This window comes from Ascaphus truei, chromosome 1, assembly GCF_040206685.1.
Source record: "Ascaphus truei isolate aAscTru1 chromosome 1, aAscTru1.hap1, whole genome shotgun sequence".
NCBI lineage: Eukaryota > Metazoa > Chordata > Amphibia > Anura > Ascaphidae > Ascaphus > Ascaphus truei.
Genome location: NC_134483.1, coordinates 188,810,004 through 188,828,112, shown reverse-complemented (window position 1 = coordinate 188,828,112; position 18,109 = coordinate 188,810,004). Strand labels below are relative to the sequence as shown.

General features: G+C 51.4%; 1 protein-coding gene across 2 annotated transcripts in view; it reads left to right on the top strand.

Moving 5' to 3' along the window:
- The window catches only part of LOC142469980 (protein FAM240B-like), an 81,028-nt gene extending 75,504 nt beyond the window's left edge, over nt 1–5,524 (top strand). For both annotated transcript variants that reach the window (XM_075576808.1, XM_075576799.1), the window contains one exon: nt 5,216–5,524. In XM_075576808.1, coding sequence (XP_075432923.1) covers nt 5,216–5,300 — 85 coding nt within the window. In that variant the 3' untranslated portion in view covers nt 5,301–5,524. The remainder of the gene's footprint in view (nt 1–5,215) is intronic.
- Nucleotides 5,525–18,109: the final 12,585 nt, after the last annotated feature.

The following is an 18,109-nucleotide window of genomic DNA, read 5'->3' as shown; positions in this document are numbered from 1 at the left end:
TGTTCCAGATGGCCTGGAAGCCGGAGTGATCTCACCGAGCACCAATACCTTCAGCTGAACCTGGCTGCGTGAAGGGAAACCCCTTTGGGAGCAAAAGATTGACGTCCTACCCCAGAACCAACGGAGTGGCACTAGCTGAGAGAAGCAAGCACCTGACACTCCTGACGACAGCTGCCGAGTGGTAAACAGTGTGATACACACTAAATGCACTTTACCAACCTTTATTATGTACGCAGATATATTACCCCTTTAATTTGAATTATATTGTTGAACTTGCTTCACCATTTGGCTGTTTTCTTTTGTTTCCATTTTCTTACTGTGTGTGGGGTGCTGAGCCACCCCCTGTGTTTATAGCAGCAGACGCCTGTATCCTCAACACGGTTATGTGATACAATTTATTTATTTTTATATATCTCACTATGGGAGCTGTGGTATAATCCTTTATCACATATTTTATGGTTTAGTCACTGCACTGTGTATATTCATTTACTATAAATCCCAGTAGTTAGTTAGGTAGTAGAGCACAGTATTTTTTCTGTTTTTACAAGAGAAAGAACCATGAAGTCACACCTAAAGCCTGTCCTGTTTCCCCACAACATCGCGGAACCTCAGCATCTCCTTGATGCACCCACAGACACCAGTAGCAAGGCAGATCTCCCAAAGGGGGAGGGGGGTAAGCAGCGCTACAATTAGAGGCACTGCTGAGATGCAGTAACTGGGCAGGCTTTCAGTGCCACACAGCAGGATAAGGAAGGGGGAACCTCTCTGAAGCTACACCAGGGAGGGGGTTACCTGGATCCTTGCCCAAAAGTAAAGCCTATGCTGGGGCGTACCCTGAGGCTTCTCCAGGGCATGTGGATACCCTACTCCCATCTGAAGATGATGTCGCTAGCCGGGAGTCAGAGCCATGGTGTCCAGCTGAACCACACTACAGCCATCCTGTGGAGGAAAGATCACCCACCTGGGGAGCAGATCGGCTGAGTCCGGATCCTCAGATGTCCCCTCAGCAGACGATGATGCGTTCTGAGCCCCGGAGGAGTCCCACACAACTGAAGGCTCCCAGCGCAGAGATAGAACTATCCGCGGCGGATACAGTGGAACCTGCGGGCCTTCCAGACCATCAGAGCGTTGAGGCCTTGTCTACTTACTCTTTCCAAGCTTCTTCTGCGGCCTACCACGAGGAGATGCCGGGCGGCGCCTTGCTCAGCATGAGGAGCCATGATGCACTTCCAGCGCTGTCAGATGTGGCTCTGTTTCTTGAGCGGGACCAGCTCACCTACATAGATCTTGCGAGATCTGATGTCACCAGTAAAGCAACTGAAGCAACTCTGGAATGGCGAGTGGAACTTCCGATCATGACTACCTCTCTGTCCCCAACTGATCAACAGAGATACTTGGCTCATAGGGGAAGGGGTCGCAGTATCCATGCCAATGACATTATATCCACACCGGAGGTAATGGATGGGGATAGGCCTTCAAAACGGGACACTGCTCAGGACATTGCGAGGCCCCCCCCTGTTCTTTTAGCCAAAACTTCATTAATGACCCTTGCTACTACCTCAACTAAGACCTTTAGGGGCCATGGTAAGCCCAAGCCTAGTGACCGGGTACAGGATCCTGCCGGGCCTGTTCCATCAGGCCGTGCTGGTGGTGATACATTCATGGTTATTGATCTAAAGAGTGCCTATTCAAGACACAGAAGCTTTAGTATGTCACTGAATTTTTCCACTGATCTCAGAGACTGGGACTTTGGGGAAAATGTGGGTTTGTCTCATGAGTCTGAGGGGGAAATACCGGCCTCTATCCAGATTCCTAAATGTTGATCTCAGAGCTTCTTTAAATCTTTTATGGGGTCTTAATTGTCACAACGTTCTGAAACTTCTGGGGTGTCATCTAAGATGAACAATAGGTCCAGTAGCCCTCACTCTGTGGAAACATCAGGGAAGGCACTTAAGTGGTGGCACCCCGTTTTTAATGGTTATGCTCCTACCATGCAGAGAACCCGGTTCCTCTTAGTCAATGGGCCCACCGTGGACCATTGGTGGGAAGAATGGCAATTTTCCCCAGAAGGAATAGCAGAGGCCCTTAGTAGAATGGTGGAGGAAATTCGCTTAGGGGTAGTGACACCTAAAGATCCTGCTTTTCTCTACCGAGAGGTGTTCTGGGGTTTACCTGGTAAAGCTGGTATGAGGAAGTTAATGAAGCTCAGTAGGCCTGATAGGGTCATAGTACACTGCTATAGACCGTCCCACGGGTATAAGTTCCCTTACGTGCCAGAGCCTATTATGCAGGAGATCAAAGACAATAGGTATGTATGCCTAAGGCGAGCGGTGCAAGACTATCTAGAGGCCAAAACCAGCCACCGAGAGTTTATCACCGACTCTAAGATCTGTACGATCATGAGAGAGTGCGACACCACAGTCCACTATCTATAAAGATAGGATTGAGCTTCATAATGAAAATGGCCCATAAGGGTACATTTTGTTTGGGTCCCTACTTTTGATGGACAGGTGGTTAAAAAGACTGATCGTAAGTTCTATCAATAAGAGTAGCGACTCCTCTTTGTTGGGAGGTGTTCAGAGTTCTTCTTCACTGGGTACTGTGTAAGGAAAAGTACTGTCAATGTTTGCGTCCTGCAGTGATATGTTATGTAACATCTGTTCGTTGTATTTCAGGTCCCTAAGGTGATGGATGTTCTTGCTAAATTGGTTCCAAGTGGGGACCATTGGATTCACCAGAGGGAGGGTGTAGCCATGGCTGGTTCTGGTTATACATCTGCCCTCCCTGGCATGTAAGTCCTGGTAGGTGCAGGCAGTGTCTGGTCCATCTTGGGTTTACCCCCCCTCTACACCTTCCTTGAGAGGCAGGAGTGGGGGTGTGACAGGGTCTGTATGTTACCCAATCCAGGTGCAGACCTTTTGCCCTCCTCTTCTGCACTAAGGAAGAGGCACGCCTACATTTAGAGAGTTCTAGTCTGCCAACAGAGAGAGCACAAGTGAATGAAGTGTGCTGTCTCACCCTGCAGGGTGGGATTATACGAACAGTCCCACTAGTGGACTGTGATAAGGACTAAGGACAAATCTAACACAGAGGCATGGGATCCAAGAGAGTATTCGCTGTGTGTAGGTACTACCTGCAGCGAATGCAATAAAGACTCTTGTTCAATATACTCTGGTCTGAGGATGCAGTTACTTGGGGAGAGAATGAAAAGGTTCTATCATAGGGACTGCCTCCAGCACCCCTGGAGCCTGTGGTAGATGGAGGTGCTCACATCGCAAGAGAAAGAACCATGAAGTCACACCTAAACGTGTCCTGTTTCCCCACAACATCATGAAACCTCAGCATCTCCTGGAGACCAACAGGTACTTGCACCCACAGACATCGGTATCAAGGGCAGATCTCAAGGGCAGATCTCCGAGGGGGGTGAGGGGGAAGCAGCGCTACACATAATTGCAAACTCAGTTAGCTGGAAAGGCTTGTTTTTCATAGATTATGCCTATTTCTGTGTTGTTATGGTATTAGCCGAAACCTTGACTTGCAATGCCTGTCCCTCTCCTTTCTATTCTCCTAATTGGGTCTCTGGAAGGGAAGCAGCAGGACCGAGTGGAGAAACGCTTCATTGATTTGCATGTCCCATTCAGAGACCTTGTTGAAAAGTATAACTTCATTTCCAATTCAATCAAAACTGGCAGGTGTTGGCTTTAAGCATGATTACATTTGTCTAAGTGCGCAATCTAATGATTGTTGAACTACGTGGGACTATTCAAAGTTTTAGGTCAGTTTACAAAAAGTTATTTAGTTCACTACACTAAAACTTTGAGAACTGTGCTTTTCTAAGAACAGGACATTTTTCCTGTTTGGCATTTTTTTCTAGTCAGATGGAAAAAAAATGCGAGCTAAAAATAGACTGGCAGTTGCTGCTGCAGTCAGAATAAAAACAAAATAGAAACAATTAACGGCAAACAGTCTGTCAGAAATGTGCTGGCTCCACTTCATGAACAGTGCTGCCCTCTTAATGCCTTCCTAATTCTGTGCGATATTTTATGTGGTGATAGATGTGTACCAAGATATTTAAGCCAAGCACTTTAAAATGGAAAAAAAGAGCCAAGTGTACCTTAGTGAAGTAAAATAATTCACTATGTAGATAAGCCATTGTTTCTAAGCCTGTGGTGAGATACAATACTTTCAACACTGCAATAGCACTGTTAATTAAAGCATATTACCATGCACATTACAATCCTCAGCATTGAAAGAATACCTATCTACCACTGCTGTTCTCCACTTGTGGTAATTGGAGTGTTTCTCCTCACAAAGAAATGTTGCCTACTGGCTATCAATGTGGATTATCAAGCAGAAAATCTCAACAGAATTTGCAAGGTTATGGAAGAGTTTTGAGGTGTTGTTAATAGTGTAGTCAGTTTTTAGTGTATTCATTCATAGAGGGGGCCAGTGGGAGATTGTATAAACAGTACATAGTCACAAACTAGTTTGGGTTGAAAAAAAGACCATGTCCATCAATATCAACCTTTGCCAAATTGTACATGATCTTTCTGAAATGACTACATAACAGTATGAAACAAGTGCCATCAGACAGCAGTTCCACCGATCATAACAGCACACTGGAAAATAGAGAGTTTTGTCCTAATGAAACAGGGGTTCAAACACAAACACAACTATTCTGTGATATTGGAAAACTATTATATGACTTAAAGCTGCAGCAGAGATGTAGAGAGTAAAGATGGGCGAATCCGCAGAAATCTGTTTCCCGGATTTTCTTGCATTTTCCACACAAAATCCGTATTGCGGTGTAAAATCGGCAAACAAATGTAGGCAGTTTCAATCCCCGCAGATTCATCAAAATCCACCATTGGATACAACCATGGACAGATTTGTAGAATCCAATACGCGGATTCAGCAATTTCTAAAGAATCCGCCAACAGATTGCGGAGTCTGCGGATTGGATTCTACAAATCCGTCCACAGGTTGCAGAATCCACAGAGTTTATCGGTGTATAATAACAAAAAAATTTAAAATTGAGATGGATCAACTGAAATCTGCTGACCAAAGGAAATGACCGATCTGCTGCGGATCCAAATTTGCAAGAGAAATTTTGCTAATCTTTAGTAGAGATTTGTTGTACCATTTTCTAAAGTTAAATGCTGTAACATAGATAATATGTACTGTATATGCTTACTATATTTTATATCATTTCCAGGCTTCGAAATGAATGGATCGAGAGGCTCGAAAAAAGGATTGAGATGTTGAAAAATCAAAATGAAAATAATGAGACCAATGTCTGAAACTTTGTGGGCATTATGTAACTTTGTGTGGCACAAATACATCATATTTATTTGCAATTTTTTTATTGTAGTTTATTTTGAACTAGCTGATATACCCGGCGTTGCCCGGGATGTAATTTTGGGGGGGCGGGCGACAGGGTTGGGCTTCCCCCCCCCTTGACAGCTAGGTGGGTGACTGATTTGACTGAGTGTGTGGGTGACTGTGTGGGTTGGTGACACTTGACTGAGTGGGTGGGTGGGTCAGTGACTGAGTGGGTGGGTGACTTTGGGTCGGTGACTGGGTGGGTGGGTGACTTTGGGTCGGTGGGTGGGTGACTTTGGGTCGGTGGGTGGGTTGGTGACTGGGTGACTTTTTTTGGGTCGGTGACTGGGTCGGTGACTGGGTGACTTTTTCTGGGTCGGTGACTAGATTCAGTGACTGGGTGGGTCAGTGACTGGGTTGGGTGGGTGAGTAAGTGGGTTTTGGTCGGTCGGTGAGTGGGTGGGTGGGGTCAGTGACTGACTGGGTGGCTGGGGTCGGTGACTGACTGAGTGGGTGGGTGGGGTCGGTGACTGACTGAGTGGGTGAGTGGGGTCGGTGACTGACTGGGTGGGTGGTTTTGGGTGACTGACTGGGTGGGTGAGTGGGTGACTGAATGGGTGGGTGAGTGGGTGACTGAATGGGTGGGTGAGTGGGTGACTGACTGACTGAGTGGGTGACTGACTGAGTGGGTGACTGACTGAGTGGGTGACTGAGTGACTGGGTGACTGAGTGAGTGGGTGACTGAGTGAGTGGGTGAGTGGGTGACTGAGAGAGTGGGTGACAGAGAGTGGGTGACTGAGAGAGTGGGTGACTGAGAGAGTAGGTGATTGAGAGTGGGTGACTGAGAGAGTGGGTGACTGAGAGAAAGTGGGTGACTGAGTGAGTGGGTGACTGAGTGAAAGTGGGTGACTGAGTGAAAGTGGGTGACTGAGTGAAAGTGGGTGGGTGAGTGAGTGAGTGGGTGACTGAGTGAAAGTGGGTGGGTGAGTGAGTGGGTGACTGAGTGAAAGTGGGTGGGTGAGTGAGTGACTGAGTGAAAGTGGGTGGGTGGCTGAGTGAGTAACTGGGTGGGTGTGGGTGAGTGACTGGGTGGTTGGGTGTGGGTGAGTGAGTGACTGGGTGGGTGTGGGTGAGTGACTGGGTGAGTGAGTGACTGGGTGGGTGTGGGTGAGTGACTGGGTGGGTGTGGGTGAGTGGGTGGGTGGGGTTGGGTGAGTGACTGGGTGGGTGGGTGTGGGTGAGTGAGTGACTGAGTGGGTGGATGTGTGGGTGACTGGGTGGATGTGTGGGTGACTGGGTGGATGTGTGGGTGACTGGGTGGATGTGTGGGTAACTGGGTGGGTGGGTGTGTGGGTGGCTGGTTGACTTTGACTGGGTGACAGTGGGTGGGTGGGAGACGGTGGGTAACTGGGTGACAGTGCGTGGGTGGGAGACGGTGGGTGACTTACCTTGAGTGGTTCCTAGCGGCAGACGGTTCCCCTCCTGGCACTGATATCCTCGTGGCATCTGGCTGGGGCAGGAGGTGGGTTCGGGAAGTTGGCGGGGGGGCAAGAGTGGCAGGAGTGCCGCGCTGCGCTTCCCCTCCATGCGGGAGCCGGTGCACGTGAGGGTGAGGGCAGGAGGCCCGCGCCGCACTTCCCCTCTGTCCGGGAGCCGGTGCACATGAGGGTGAATGCAGGAGTGGAGTTTGCTGCTGAGCAGGAGGGCCGCGCTTCCCATCCGTCCGGGAGCTGGTGCAGGGCGGCGCACGTGAGGGTGATGGTGCAGCTGGGGATGTTGCGGAGCGTCCGGGTTTAGATGAGGGTGAGGGGGGCGAGGGGGGTGAGGGGTACCGGGAGAGGGGGGTGTGTGTGTGGAAGGTGAGCTGCGGTCCGACTGACGGGGGAGAGTGAGGCCAAGCAAGGTCAAACCTCAACACCCACTGTGTGTGTGTGTGTGTGTGTGTGTGTGTGTGTGTGTGTGTGTGTGTGTGTGTGTGTGTGTGTGTGTGTGTGTGTGTGTGTGTGTGTGTGTGTGTGTGTGTGTGTGTGTGTGGTGTTGGTCAGAGGCGCACGTGGTCACGGTGTGAGGAGAGTGTGCGTGTGTGTCTCTTCTCCCTGCCTGGCTCCTCCCTGCCTATCCCGCAGGCCAATGAGCTGTCCAGCAGACATACACACACAAACATTATTTGAGACATATATATAGATGGGATTATTTATTGAAGGTCAAATAGACTATACGAATGCAATCTAGGCAGTTCTTGTTTGGCATTTTGTGATACAATTGCATGAAAAGTGAGTTGGAATGTAAAATAAGTGTCAATATTTTGCTATTACTAATTAACTTGTGCTATTGAAATTGCATGATTTTGGAACTACCTTAGGCTTTTTACAATCCAGAAACATACCTTTATATTTGATGCATTCTCATTTTGTTTCACATGTATTCCATTAACGGTTTGCAGATGTAAAAGGGCAATAAATAAAATAATAATCACATGTTGATCAGTAACCTTGAGCATTTTCAATAAAATTATAGTTACCAAGATAATTTACTTTTCTCAAATTATTGAAGCATTTTCCAAATTATTGCGCATATTTATAATTATATTATTATGCATGGGTATGAGGCCACTTGAGGGAAAGCTGTTACTGAACATCCAACTGAACATTTCTTGATCACAATCGGATCATTGCACTACACCTGGTACCCTTCATATATAATTTATAATATGGCACAGCACAGCATGTTATTTTACACAAGAATGTAATTGAATTGATGGAAATTGTAAAAACATGTGTTAAGTTGCTGTACGTTCCAGCAAAATATCACCAGTGAGCAAAACGTGTGGCACCCTATATATAGTCTTTATATTAATATAGTCTAGCAATTTGAGAGAATTTCTCAAATTGGTCTTTTGGCCAGACTGTTAAATAGGTAAGTAACCACAAGGTTCAAATTATCACCTTCATTCCTATTCATTATGGGTAAAAGGTACAGGTAACATGCAGAAGGACCTTACCCCCTGCTCCCATAAGAGGAGAACGCTACAGAAAGACAGCAGTGTTTGCTCATGGCTCATTGCCACTGAAGGATTGAAGCTTTTGAAGGTGTAATCCTGTATTCTATTTTAAGATTAAAAGTTTTTTCATCTAGTAATGGCGATATTTACCCTTGATTATTGTGTTTATTAAAAGGTTAATGCATCGTACGTGCTTCTTTGCACTTTTCTTCTTTTTACCTTTTAAATAAAGGTTCCAAGCTACCTCGAAAGAAGCAGCAAGCACTAAGGTGTTTAAAGATACAGGCGGAGAAAATTCAGTAAGAGAATCATATACTAAAATTACGTTTTGGAACTTCTCACTTTCTCAGGGACTTTATTCACCAAGAGACATCACAAATAAAGATAGTACAGCATTTATTTGTAATTTTTTAAATTGTATTTTAGAATTTTTAGGTCTGCACATTTATGGTATAAATGTAGTATTTAATTGGTTACATGATTTGCATCAAATTATGGATTCTTTATGAGCCTTTGGGAGTTAGAATATATTTGGCGTTCCCATGACTATAGTGGATATATTCAATATTGGCGTTGTTATATTTGTAGCCCCCTTTCTTTCCCCGTGACTAAGGGACTACGCGTACTGGGAATTACCTGCATGGCTCATAGGAGGCCTAAGCCTCCGCAACTGGGAGCCTGGGGTTGTCACGTTTCTCGGGAGACAGCACATCCACCTGGGAGGGATCTGTGATGGTGAAGGGGTACCCAGGCCAGTAAATACAAATATTATGCCCGGCTGGGTGCCCCTGAGTCATATGGGGGAATTGTGACTGTCAGCTCTTCAGCCCAATCATGGCATGCAACTGCATTGGTAATAAAGATGTATGTGTATTTTTACTGTTCCAGGAGTGCCAACCAGCGGAGAGGTGCAGGGCGTGAGTTTCAGGGGTGATTTTACGGTAAAATGTTGTCGGGGTGTGTTTGGGTAGAAGGGGACCAGTGTTGCGGGTTACCCCGAAACATGTACTCAGGAATACCCCCAGATTCCTGAGGACATGAGGAACACAGACCACCAGATAAAATCCTCCCTAGAAAGCAGTTTGCAGCTCACCACCAAATCTCCCTGCTTCAGCACAGACCAGAACAGTAAGACTGGGCAGGGAATTGAATTACATTCAAAAGTCCCTGGTATATGCCCCAAAAAAACCTCCAGTCTCTCAGGTGGCGAGAGTAATATGTTTTTAAGTTAAAGTGTATCGTATGGCAAGGTTTCTCTTTATAAGTGGAAAAGAAAATTGTTTTAAAAGTCCCCAACGTTTATATTTTTATTAAAGTAAGGTTCAGAGGAAGTCATTCAGTAGGGGTAAGAATCCATTTGCATGGGAGACACAGTGGCTACTCCGCCCTTTAAGCTTCATCCCGAAAGAAGCCGTTCCAGCGGAGTAAACAGCAGTGGCAAGTTGCGCTGTTGACCGAGGACTGTTTCAGGCTCTTTTTGCGAGCAACTCCCACTCCTGGGAAATTGCTCCTAGAGACTTTGTTTTGGCAACATTTCGTTTTGGGAACATTTTATTTCATTTGACCGAGTTCCAGTAAGTGTATTTTTCATTGTAATTATAAATCAAGCTGTGTATGTTCATTCGGTAAATAAATCGCAATTTATTTTATCTCTTGCTTTGCTCAATCAAAGGATCCAGGTATTTTGGTGTTAAAAGTTCTGGTCTACCGTGACAGGATCCTAGCGCAGCAGGATAACCCCTCACTGTAACCAATATAACCAGTAAATGCGCACACAAGGTATATAACAAGGGTATTTATTAAACACATATAATACTATACAATATACTGTACCACAGTAAAACATAATAATATGTCAGGGTATATATATATCTCCAAAGTACTGGGACACCAATATCCCTGATGTCCTTCCCCAGTGTCAATCCCACCCAAGGGTAGGGAGTAGCGCTACCTCTGTGACCATTGGTGCACGTTTACCTCCCTGGGGACTCCTGTACCCAGGTACTGCTGACTTTAAACAGAAGGATACGTTTGATCCCACGACATGGGGCCTCTAAGAATCCTTCCGCTCCACGTGCGTCCAATCCTCCGGGTGGGGTGAATTCCTGCTGGAGGGTCTCACCTTTAGAGTCTCTGATATAATTGCCAGGGTCTTGTCCCAGACCACAGGGCAAGCACACCGCGTGGCGTCGCTTACTGATGCTGCACCTTTCACTATGAAGCTAAGGGAAGCGTCCTTATCTGGGGCCTTCCTTATAGCACCACAAGCTGACAGGGTCAGGGGCCTAGCTGGGACCTGGGGGGTATCTGGCCCAGTCTGAGAGCCACTTGCACTCAGACACGACCCACTCCCTTGTAGTCCCTGCTCTGACTGGCATGGTCTCCCTCAAGCGTGCCAAAAGTATCTTGCTGATGTGATTCTATGAGCCTAATTGGCACTTGCTGCCCATGTGTTTAGCAGCCCCTGTGGCTGCTGGGACATGTAGTCCCTTGCAGAGCCTGGCTAATGGCCACCGCACTCACTGTGCACTGCGCATGAGCAAAACTTCCATTGCACATGCGCCAATATCCAAAATGGCAGCCACCGCTGCCGGGTGCGCCACGGAGCTCCGGAGCAGTGAAGCGCTCTCCCTGACTGCCCGCCGGGTCTGCCCACCTCTCCGGCAGCACCCGCACACCTCTGCAGCCGTCTTCCTATCCCACAGACCGAGAGGTAAGGGGACCTGGCTACAAATTGATGACGTGCTACTAATGTGGTCAGGTACAGAGGAGGAACGTATCCAATTTATTGCCTACTTAAAATAAACTCTGATACCAGAAATGTAGTACTCATGGGTGAGAATAACCCTGTGAGGATCAGTATTCTAGATTTAGAGTTGGAGGCGAATAATAACAGAATTGTTAGTAGAACATTCTTTAAATGTGGATCTGAATTCATACCTGGAATGCTCTAGTAGCCATTTGAAGTACTGGCTGAACAACATTCCCTATGGGCAGTTCCAAAGAGCGATGAGGAAATGTGCCAAGGATAAGGACTTTGTGGAGCAGGCCTGGATTCTGGATAAGTGATTTCAGGAAAAGGGGTAACAAGCAGATATAATAAAGTGCTTTTACGGAGAGTTCCAAAGTAAATAGGGTTAACTTTTTGATACTGAAATGAGAGAAAAATATTTCAATTAAAAATAAAGAGAAAAAATGAATCCAAATTCGTTACCACATACAATAGTTTGGGTTAATAAATGTCATTTATATTTTGAAAACCCTGATTTCTGATGAAAATGGATCATGGTCTGTCTGAGAGACTAGAGGAAAATCCAAAGGTCTGTTTTAGAAAAGCTGTGAATTTGAAGCAGATACTGGCCCCTAGTGATTTAAAGAATAAAATGAATAATAGGAAGACTATAAAGACAAATAGTCCTGTGGCTGTGCAAAAAAGCTTTCTAAATAAGCCTGTAGGGAAATATATTTGTGGAAATTGTAATGTATGTAAATATATGATGATACTGTAGGTAAGAGTGGTAAGTCCCATGTGACACAATAAGACTTGAAAATTAAAACCTCTGACAAATGCAATTCTAACTATATAGTTTATATGATAAACTTCCCATGTGGCATAGAATACAGTGGGAAGACGATAAGACAGGTAAAGACTAGAATAAAGGAATATATTTCTGGAATTAATAATGCTAGTAAAACTATCAACATAAACATTATATGGAGATACATGATAGTGACATTACTGGTTTACAATTTAGGGTGATTGAAAATGTACCCGCCACACAAAGAGATGGTGAGAGAGATAATCAATTATGACAAACGGAACAACTTTGGATCTATCAACTGCAGACAAGAAAAACGCACGACTTAAATAATATGATAGTTTATGCTTTTTTTAATGTTTATTCTTTAAACAAATGATTAGTCATTAGGAATCTTTTTATAGGAGCTGTCTTCTACTCCTCCTTTTCTGAGGCTCTAATAATGTATGTGTATACATATACTATATATATATATATATATATATATATATATATATATATACACAGTGGTCGACAATTCACCCAAAAATCTACTCGCCTCATAGAACCGCCCCTCACCCCGCTCCACTTTTAAAAAAATGGAATAAATTCCTAATAAGAATTGTGTGTGTGTGTGTGAGACTAGTCTGGGTGGGTGACTTGCTGACTGGCTGGGTGACTAACTGACTGGGTGGGTGACTGACTGACTGGGTAACTGACTGGATGGGTGGGTGGCTGGTGACTGGGTGGGTGGGTGACTGACTGACTTGACTGACTGAGGGGAAAGGAGTGGATATGGAGGGGATGTGGAGGGGGGCAGTGGATGTGGAGAGGGTGCAGTGGATGGGGAGGGGGCAGTGGATGTGGAGGAGGGGCAGTGGATGTGGAGGGGGGGCAGTGGATTTGGAGGGGGAACTGGATGTGGAGGGGGTGCAGTGGATGTGAAGGGGGCAGTGTTGTGGAGGGGGGCAGTGGATGTGGATATGGAGGGGGGTTAGTGTATGTGGAGGGGGCCAGTGTATGTGGAGGGGGGCAGTGGATGTGGAGGGGTGGCAGTGGATGTAGAGGGGGCAGTGGATGTGGAGGGGGGGCAGTGGATGTGGAGGGGGCACTGAATGTGGAGGGGGGCAGTGGATGTGGAGGGGGGTGCAGTGGATGTGGAGGGGGCAGTGGATATGGAGGGTGCAGTGGATGTGGAGGGGGGTGCAGTGGATGTGGAGGGGGCAGTGGATATGGAGGGGGCATTGGATGTGGATATGGAGGGGGGTCAGTGTATGTGGAGGGGGTCAGTGTATGTGGAAGGGGGCAGTGGATGTGGAGGGGGGCCAGTGGATGTGGAGGGAGGCAGTGGATGTGGAGGGGGGCAGTGGATGTGGAGGGGGGCCAGTGGATGTGGAGGGAGGCAGTGGATGTGGAGGGGGGCAGTGGATGTGGAGGGGGCAGTGGATGTGGAGGGGCAGTGGATGTGGAGGGGGCAGTGGATGTGGAGGGGGGCAGTGGATGTGGAGGGGGCAGTGGATGTGGAGCAGTGGATGTGGATGTGGAAGGGGGCAGTGGAGGTGGATATGGAGGGGGGGAAGTGGATGTGGAGGGAGGGCAGTGGATGTGGAGGGGGCAGTGAATGTGGAGGGGGGACAGTGGATGTGGAGGGGGCAGTGGATATGGAGGGGGGCAGTGGATGTGGAGCAGTGGATGTGGATTTGGAAGGGGGCAGTGGATGTGGATATGGAGGGGGGGCAGTGGATGTGGAGGGGGGCAGTGGATGTGGAGGGTGGGGCAGTGGATGTGGAGGGGGTGGAGTGGATGTGGAGGGGGCAGTGGCTGTGGAGGGAGGGCAGTGGATGTGGAGGGGGCAGTGGATGTGGAGGGAGGGCAGTGGATGTGGAGGTGGCAGTGGATGTGGAGGGGGCAGTGGATGTGGATATGGAGGGGCGGTCAGTGGATGTGGAGGGGGGCAGTGGATGTGGAGGGAGGGCAGTGGATGTGGAGGGGGCAGTGGATGTGGAGGGGGCAGTGGATGTGAAGGGGGGCAGTGGATGTGGAGGGAGGGCAGTGGATGTGGAGGGGGGGCAGTGGATGTGGAGGGGGCAGTGGATGTGGATGTGGAGGGGGCAGTGGATGTGGAGGGGGCAGTGGATGTGGAGGGGGCAGTGGATGTGGAGGGGGCAGTGGATGTGGAGGGGGGTGCAGTGAATGTGGAGGGGGGTGCAGTGGATGTGGAGGGGGCAGTGGATGTGGAGGGTGCAGTGGATGTGGAGGGGGGCCGTGGATGTGGAGGGGGGCAGTGGATGTGGAGGGGGGCAGTGGATGTGGAGGGGGCAGTGGATGTGGAGGGGGCACAGTGGATGTGGAGGGGGCAGTGGATGTGGAGGGGGCAGTGGATGTGGAGGGGGCGCAGTGGATGTGGAGGAGGGCATTGGATGTGGAGTGTGGGGCAGTGGATGTGGAGGGTGGTGCAGTGGATGTGGAAAGGGCAGTGGATGTGGAGGAGGGGCAGTGGATGTGGAGGGGGGCAGTGGATGTGGAGCAGTGGATGTGGATGTGGAGGGGGGGCAGTGGATGTGGAGGGAGGGCAGTGGATGTGGAGGGTGGGGCAGTGGATGTGGAGGGGGCACTGAATGTGGAGGGGGCAGTGGATGTGGAGGGGGAAGTGGATGTGGAGGGAGATCAGTGGATGTGGAGGGGGGCAGTGGATGTGGAGGGGGGCAGAGGATGTGGAGGGGGCAGTGGATGTGGAGGGTGGTGCAGTGAATGTGGAGGGGGGCCACTGGATGTGGAGGGGGCTGTGGGTGTGGAGGGGGGTCAGTGGATGTGGAGGGGGAAGTGGATGTGGAGGGTGGCAGTGGATGTGGAGGGTGGCAGTGGATGTGGAGGGGGCAAGTGGATGTGGAGGGGGCAGTGGATGTGGAGGGGGCAGTGGATGTGGAGGGGGGGCAGTGGATGTGGAGGGGGAAGTGGATGTGGAGGAGGGGCAGTGGATTTAGAGGGGGCAGTGGATGTGGAGAGGGGCAGTGGATGTGGAGGGGGCAGTGGATGTGGAGGGGGGCAGTGGATGTGGAGGGGGCAGTGGATGTGGAGGGGGGCAGTGGATGTGTAGGGGGGCAGTGAATGTGTAGGGGGGCACTGGATCTGCAGTGGGACACTGGATGTGGAGGGGGCACTGGATGTGGAGGGGGGCAGTGGGTGTGGAGGGGGGGTAGTGGATGTGGAGGGGGGTAGTGGATGTGGAGGGGGGGCAGTGGATATGGAGGGGGCAGTGGATATGGAGGGGGCAGTGGATGTGGAGGGGGGCAGTGGATGTGGAGGGAGGGCTGTGGATGTGGAGGGGGGGCAGTGGATGTGGAGGGGGCAGTGGATGTGGAGGGGGCAGTGGATGTGGAGGGGGCACTGAATGTGGAGGGGGGGCAGTGGATGTGGATGGGGCAGTGGATGTGGAGGGGGCAGTGGATGTGGAGGGTGCAGTGGATGTGGAGGGGGGCTGTGGATGTGGAGGGGGGGCAGTGGATGTGGAGGGGGCAGTGGATGTGGAGGGGGCACAGTGGATGTGGAGGGGGCAGTGGATGTGGAGGGGGCACTGAATGTGGAGGGGGGGCAGTGGATGTGGATGGGGCAGTGGATGTGGAGGGGGCAGTGGATGTGGAGGGTGCAGTGGATGTGGAGGGGGGCTGTGGATGTGGAGGGGGGGCAGTGGATGTGGAGGGGGCAGTGGATGTGGAGGGGGCACAGTGGATGTGGAGGGGGCAGTGGATGTGGAGGGGGGGCAGTGGATGTGGAGGGGGCAGTGGATGTGGAGGGGGCAGTGGATGTGGAGGGGGCACTGAATGTGGAGGGGGCAGTGGATGTGGAGGGGGAAGTGTATGTGGAGGGAGATCAGTGGATGTGGAGGGGGGCAGTGGATGTGGAGGGGGGCAGTGGATGTGGAGGGGGCAGTGGATGTGGAGGGGGGCACTGGATGTGGAGGGGGTGCAGTGGATGTGGAGGGGCAGTGAAAGTAGAGGGGGGGCAGTGGATGTGGAAGGGGGCAGTAGATGTGGAGGGGGGCACTGGATGTGGAGGGGGGGCACTGGATGTGGAGGAGGGCACTGGATGTGGAGGGGGTGCAGTGTATGTGGAAGCGGCAGTGGATGTGGAGGGGGGCCAGTGGATGTGGAAGGGGGCACTGGATGTGGTGGGGGGCACTGGATGTGTAGGGGGGCACTGGAGGTTTGAGGGGCTGCAGTTGATATGGAGGGGGGCAGTGGATGTGGAGGGGGGGCAGTGGATGTGGAGGGGGGGCAGTGGATGTGGAGGGGGCAGTGGATGTGGAGGGGGGGCAGTGGATGTGGAGGGGGGGCAGTGGATGTGGAGGGGGGGCAGTGGATGTGGAGGGGGGCAGTGGATGTGGAGGGGGAAGTGGATGTGGAGGGAGCAGTGGATGTGGAGGGGGTGCAGTGGATGTGGAGTGGGGCAGTGGATGTGGAGGGGGGGCACTGGGTGTGGAGGGGGTGCAGTGGATGTGGAGGGGCAGTGAAAGTGGAGGGGGAGCAGTGATTGTGGGTGCAGTGGATGTGGAGGGGGCAGTGGATGTGGAGGGGGGGCAGTGGATGTGGAGGGGGGCAGAGGATGTGGAGGGGTCAGTGGATGTGGAGGGGGGCAGTGGATGTGGTAGGATGGGCCAGGGGCCAGTGGATATAAAGGGAGGCAGTGGATGTGTAGGGGGGGCAGTGGATGTGGAAGGGGGCAGTGGATGTGGAGGGGGGCCAGTGGATGTGGAAGGGGGCACTGGATGTGGTCAGGGGGCACTGGATGTGGAGGGGGGCACTGGATGTGGAGGGGGTGCAGTTGATGTGGAGGGGGGCAGTGGATGTGGAGGGGGGGCAGTGGATGTGGAGGGGGCAGTGGATGTGGAGGGGCAGTGAAAGTGGAGGGGGAGCAGTGATTGTGGGTGCAGTGGATGTGGAGGGGGGCAGTGGATGTGGAGGGGGGGCAGTGGATGTGGAGGGGGGCAGAGGATGTGGAGGGGGGCAGAGGATGTGGAGGGGTCAGTGGATGTGGAGGGGGCAGTGGATGTGGAGGGATGGACCAGAGGCCAGTGGATATGAAGGGAGGCAGTGGATGTGTAGGGGGGGGCAGTGGATGTGGAAGGGGGAAGTGGATGTGGAGGGGGGCCAGTGGATGTGGAAGGGGGCACTGGATGTGGTGAGGGGGCACTGGATGTGGTGAGGGGGCACTGGATGTGGAGGGGGGCACTGGATGTGGAGGGGGTGCAGTTGATGTGGAGGGGGGCAGTGGATGTGGAGAGAGGGCAGTGGATGTGGAGGGGGCAGTGGATGTAGAGGTGGGCATTGGATGTGGAGGGAGGGCAGTAGATGTGGAGGGGGGCAGTGGATGTGGAGGGTGGTCCGTGGATGTGGAGGGTGGTCCGTGGATGTGGAGGGTGGTCCGTGGATGTGGAGGGGGGGCAGTGGATGTGGAGGGGGGGCAGTAGATGTGGAGGGGGCAGTAGATGTGGAGGGATGCAGTTGATGTTGAGGGGGGCAGTGGATGTGGAGGGGGGGGCAGTGGATGTGGAGGGGGGTAGTGGATGTGGAGGGGGGCAGTGGATGTGGAGGGGGGCAGTGGATGTGGAGGGGGGGCAGTGGATGTGGAGGGGGGCAGAGGATGTGGAGGGGGGCAGAGGATGTGGAGGGGTCAGTGGATGTGGAGGGGGCAGTGGATGTGGAGGGATGGGCCAGGGGCCAGTGGATATGAAGGGAGGCAGTGGATGTGTAGGGGGGGCAGTGGATGTGGAGGGGGCACTGGATGTGGAGGGGGGCAGTGGGTGTGGAGGGGGGGTAGTGGATGTGGAGGGGGGTAGTGGATGTGGATGGGGGGCAGTGGATATGGAGGGGGCAGTGAATGTGGAGGGGGGCAGTGGATGTGGAGGGGGGCAGTGGATGTGGAAGGTGGGCAGTGGATGTGGAGGGGGGCAGTGAATGTGGAGGGAGGGCAGTAGATGTGGAGGGGGGCAGTGGATGTGGAGGGTGGTCCGTGGATGTGGAGGGGGGGCAGTGGATGTGGAGGGGGCAGTGGATGTGGAGGGGGCAGTGGATGTGGAGGGGGCACTGAATGTGGAGGGGGGGCAGTGGATGTGGATGGGGCAGTGGATGTGGAGGGGGCAGTGGATGTGGAGGGTGCAGTGGATGTGGAGGGGGGCTGTGGATGTGGAGGGGGGGCAGTGGATGTGGAGGGGGCAGTGGATGTGGAGGGGGCACAGTGGATGTGGAGGGGGCAGTGGATGTGGAGGGGG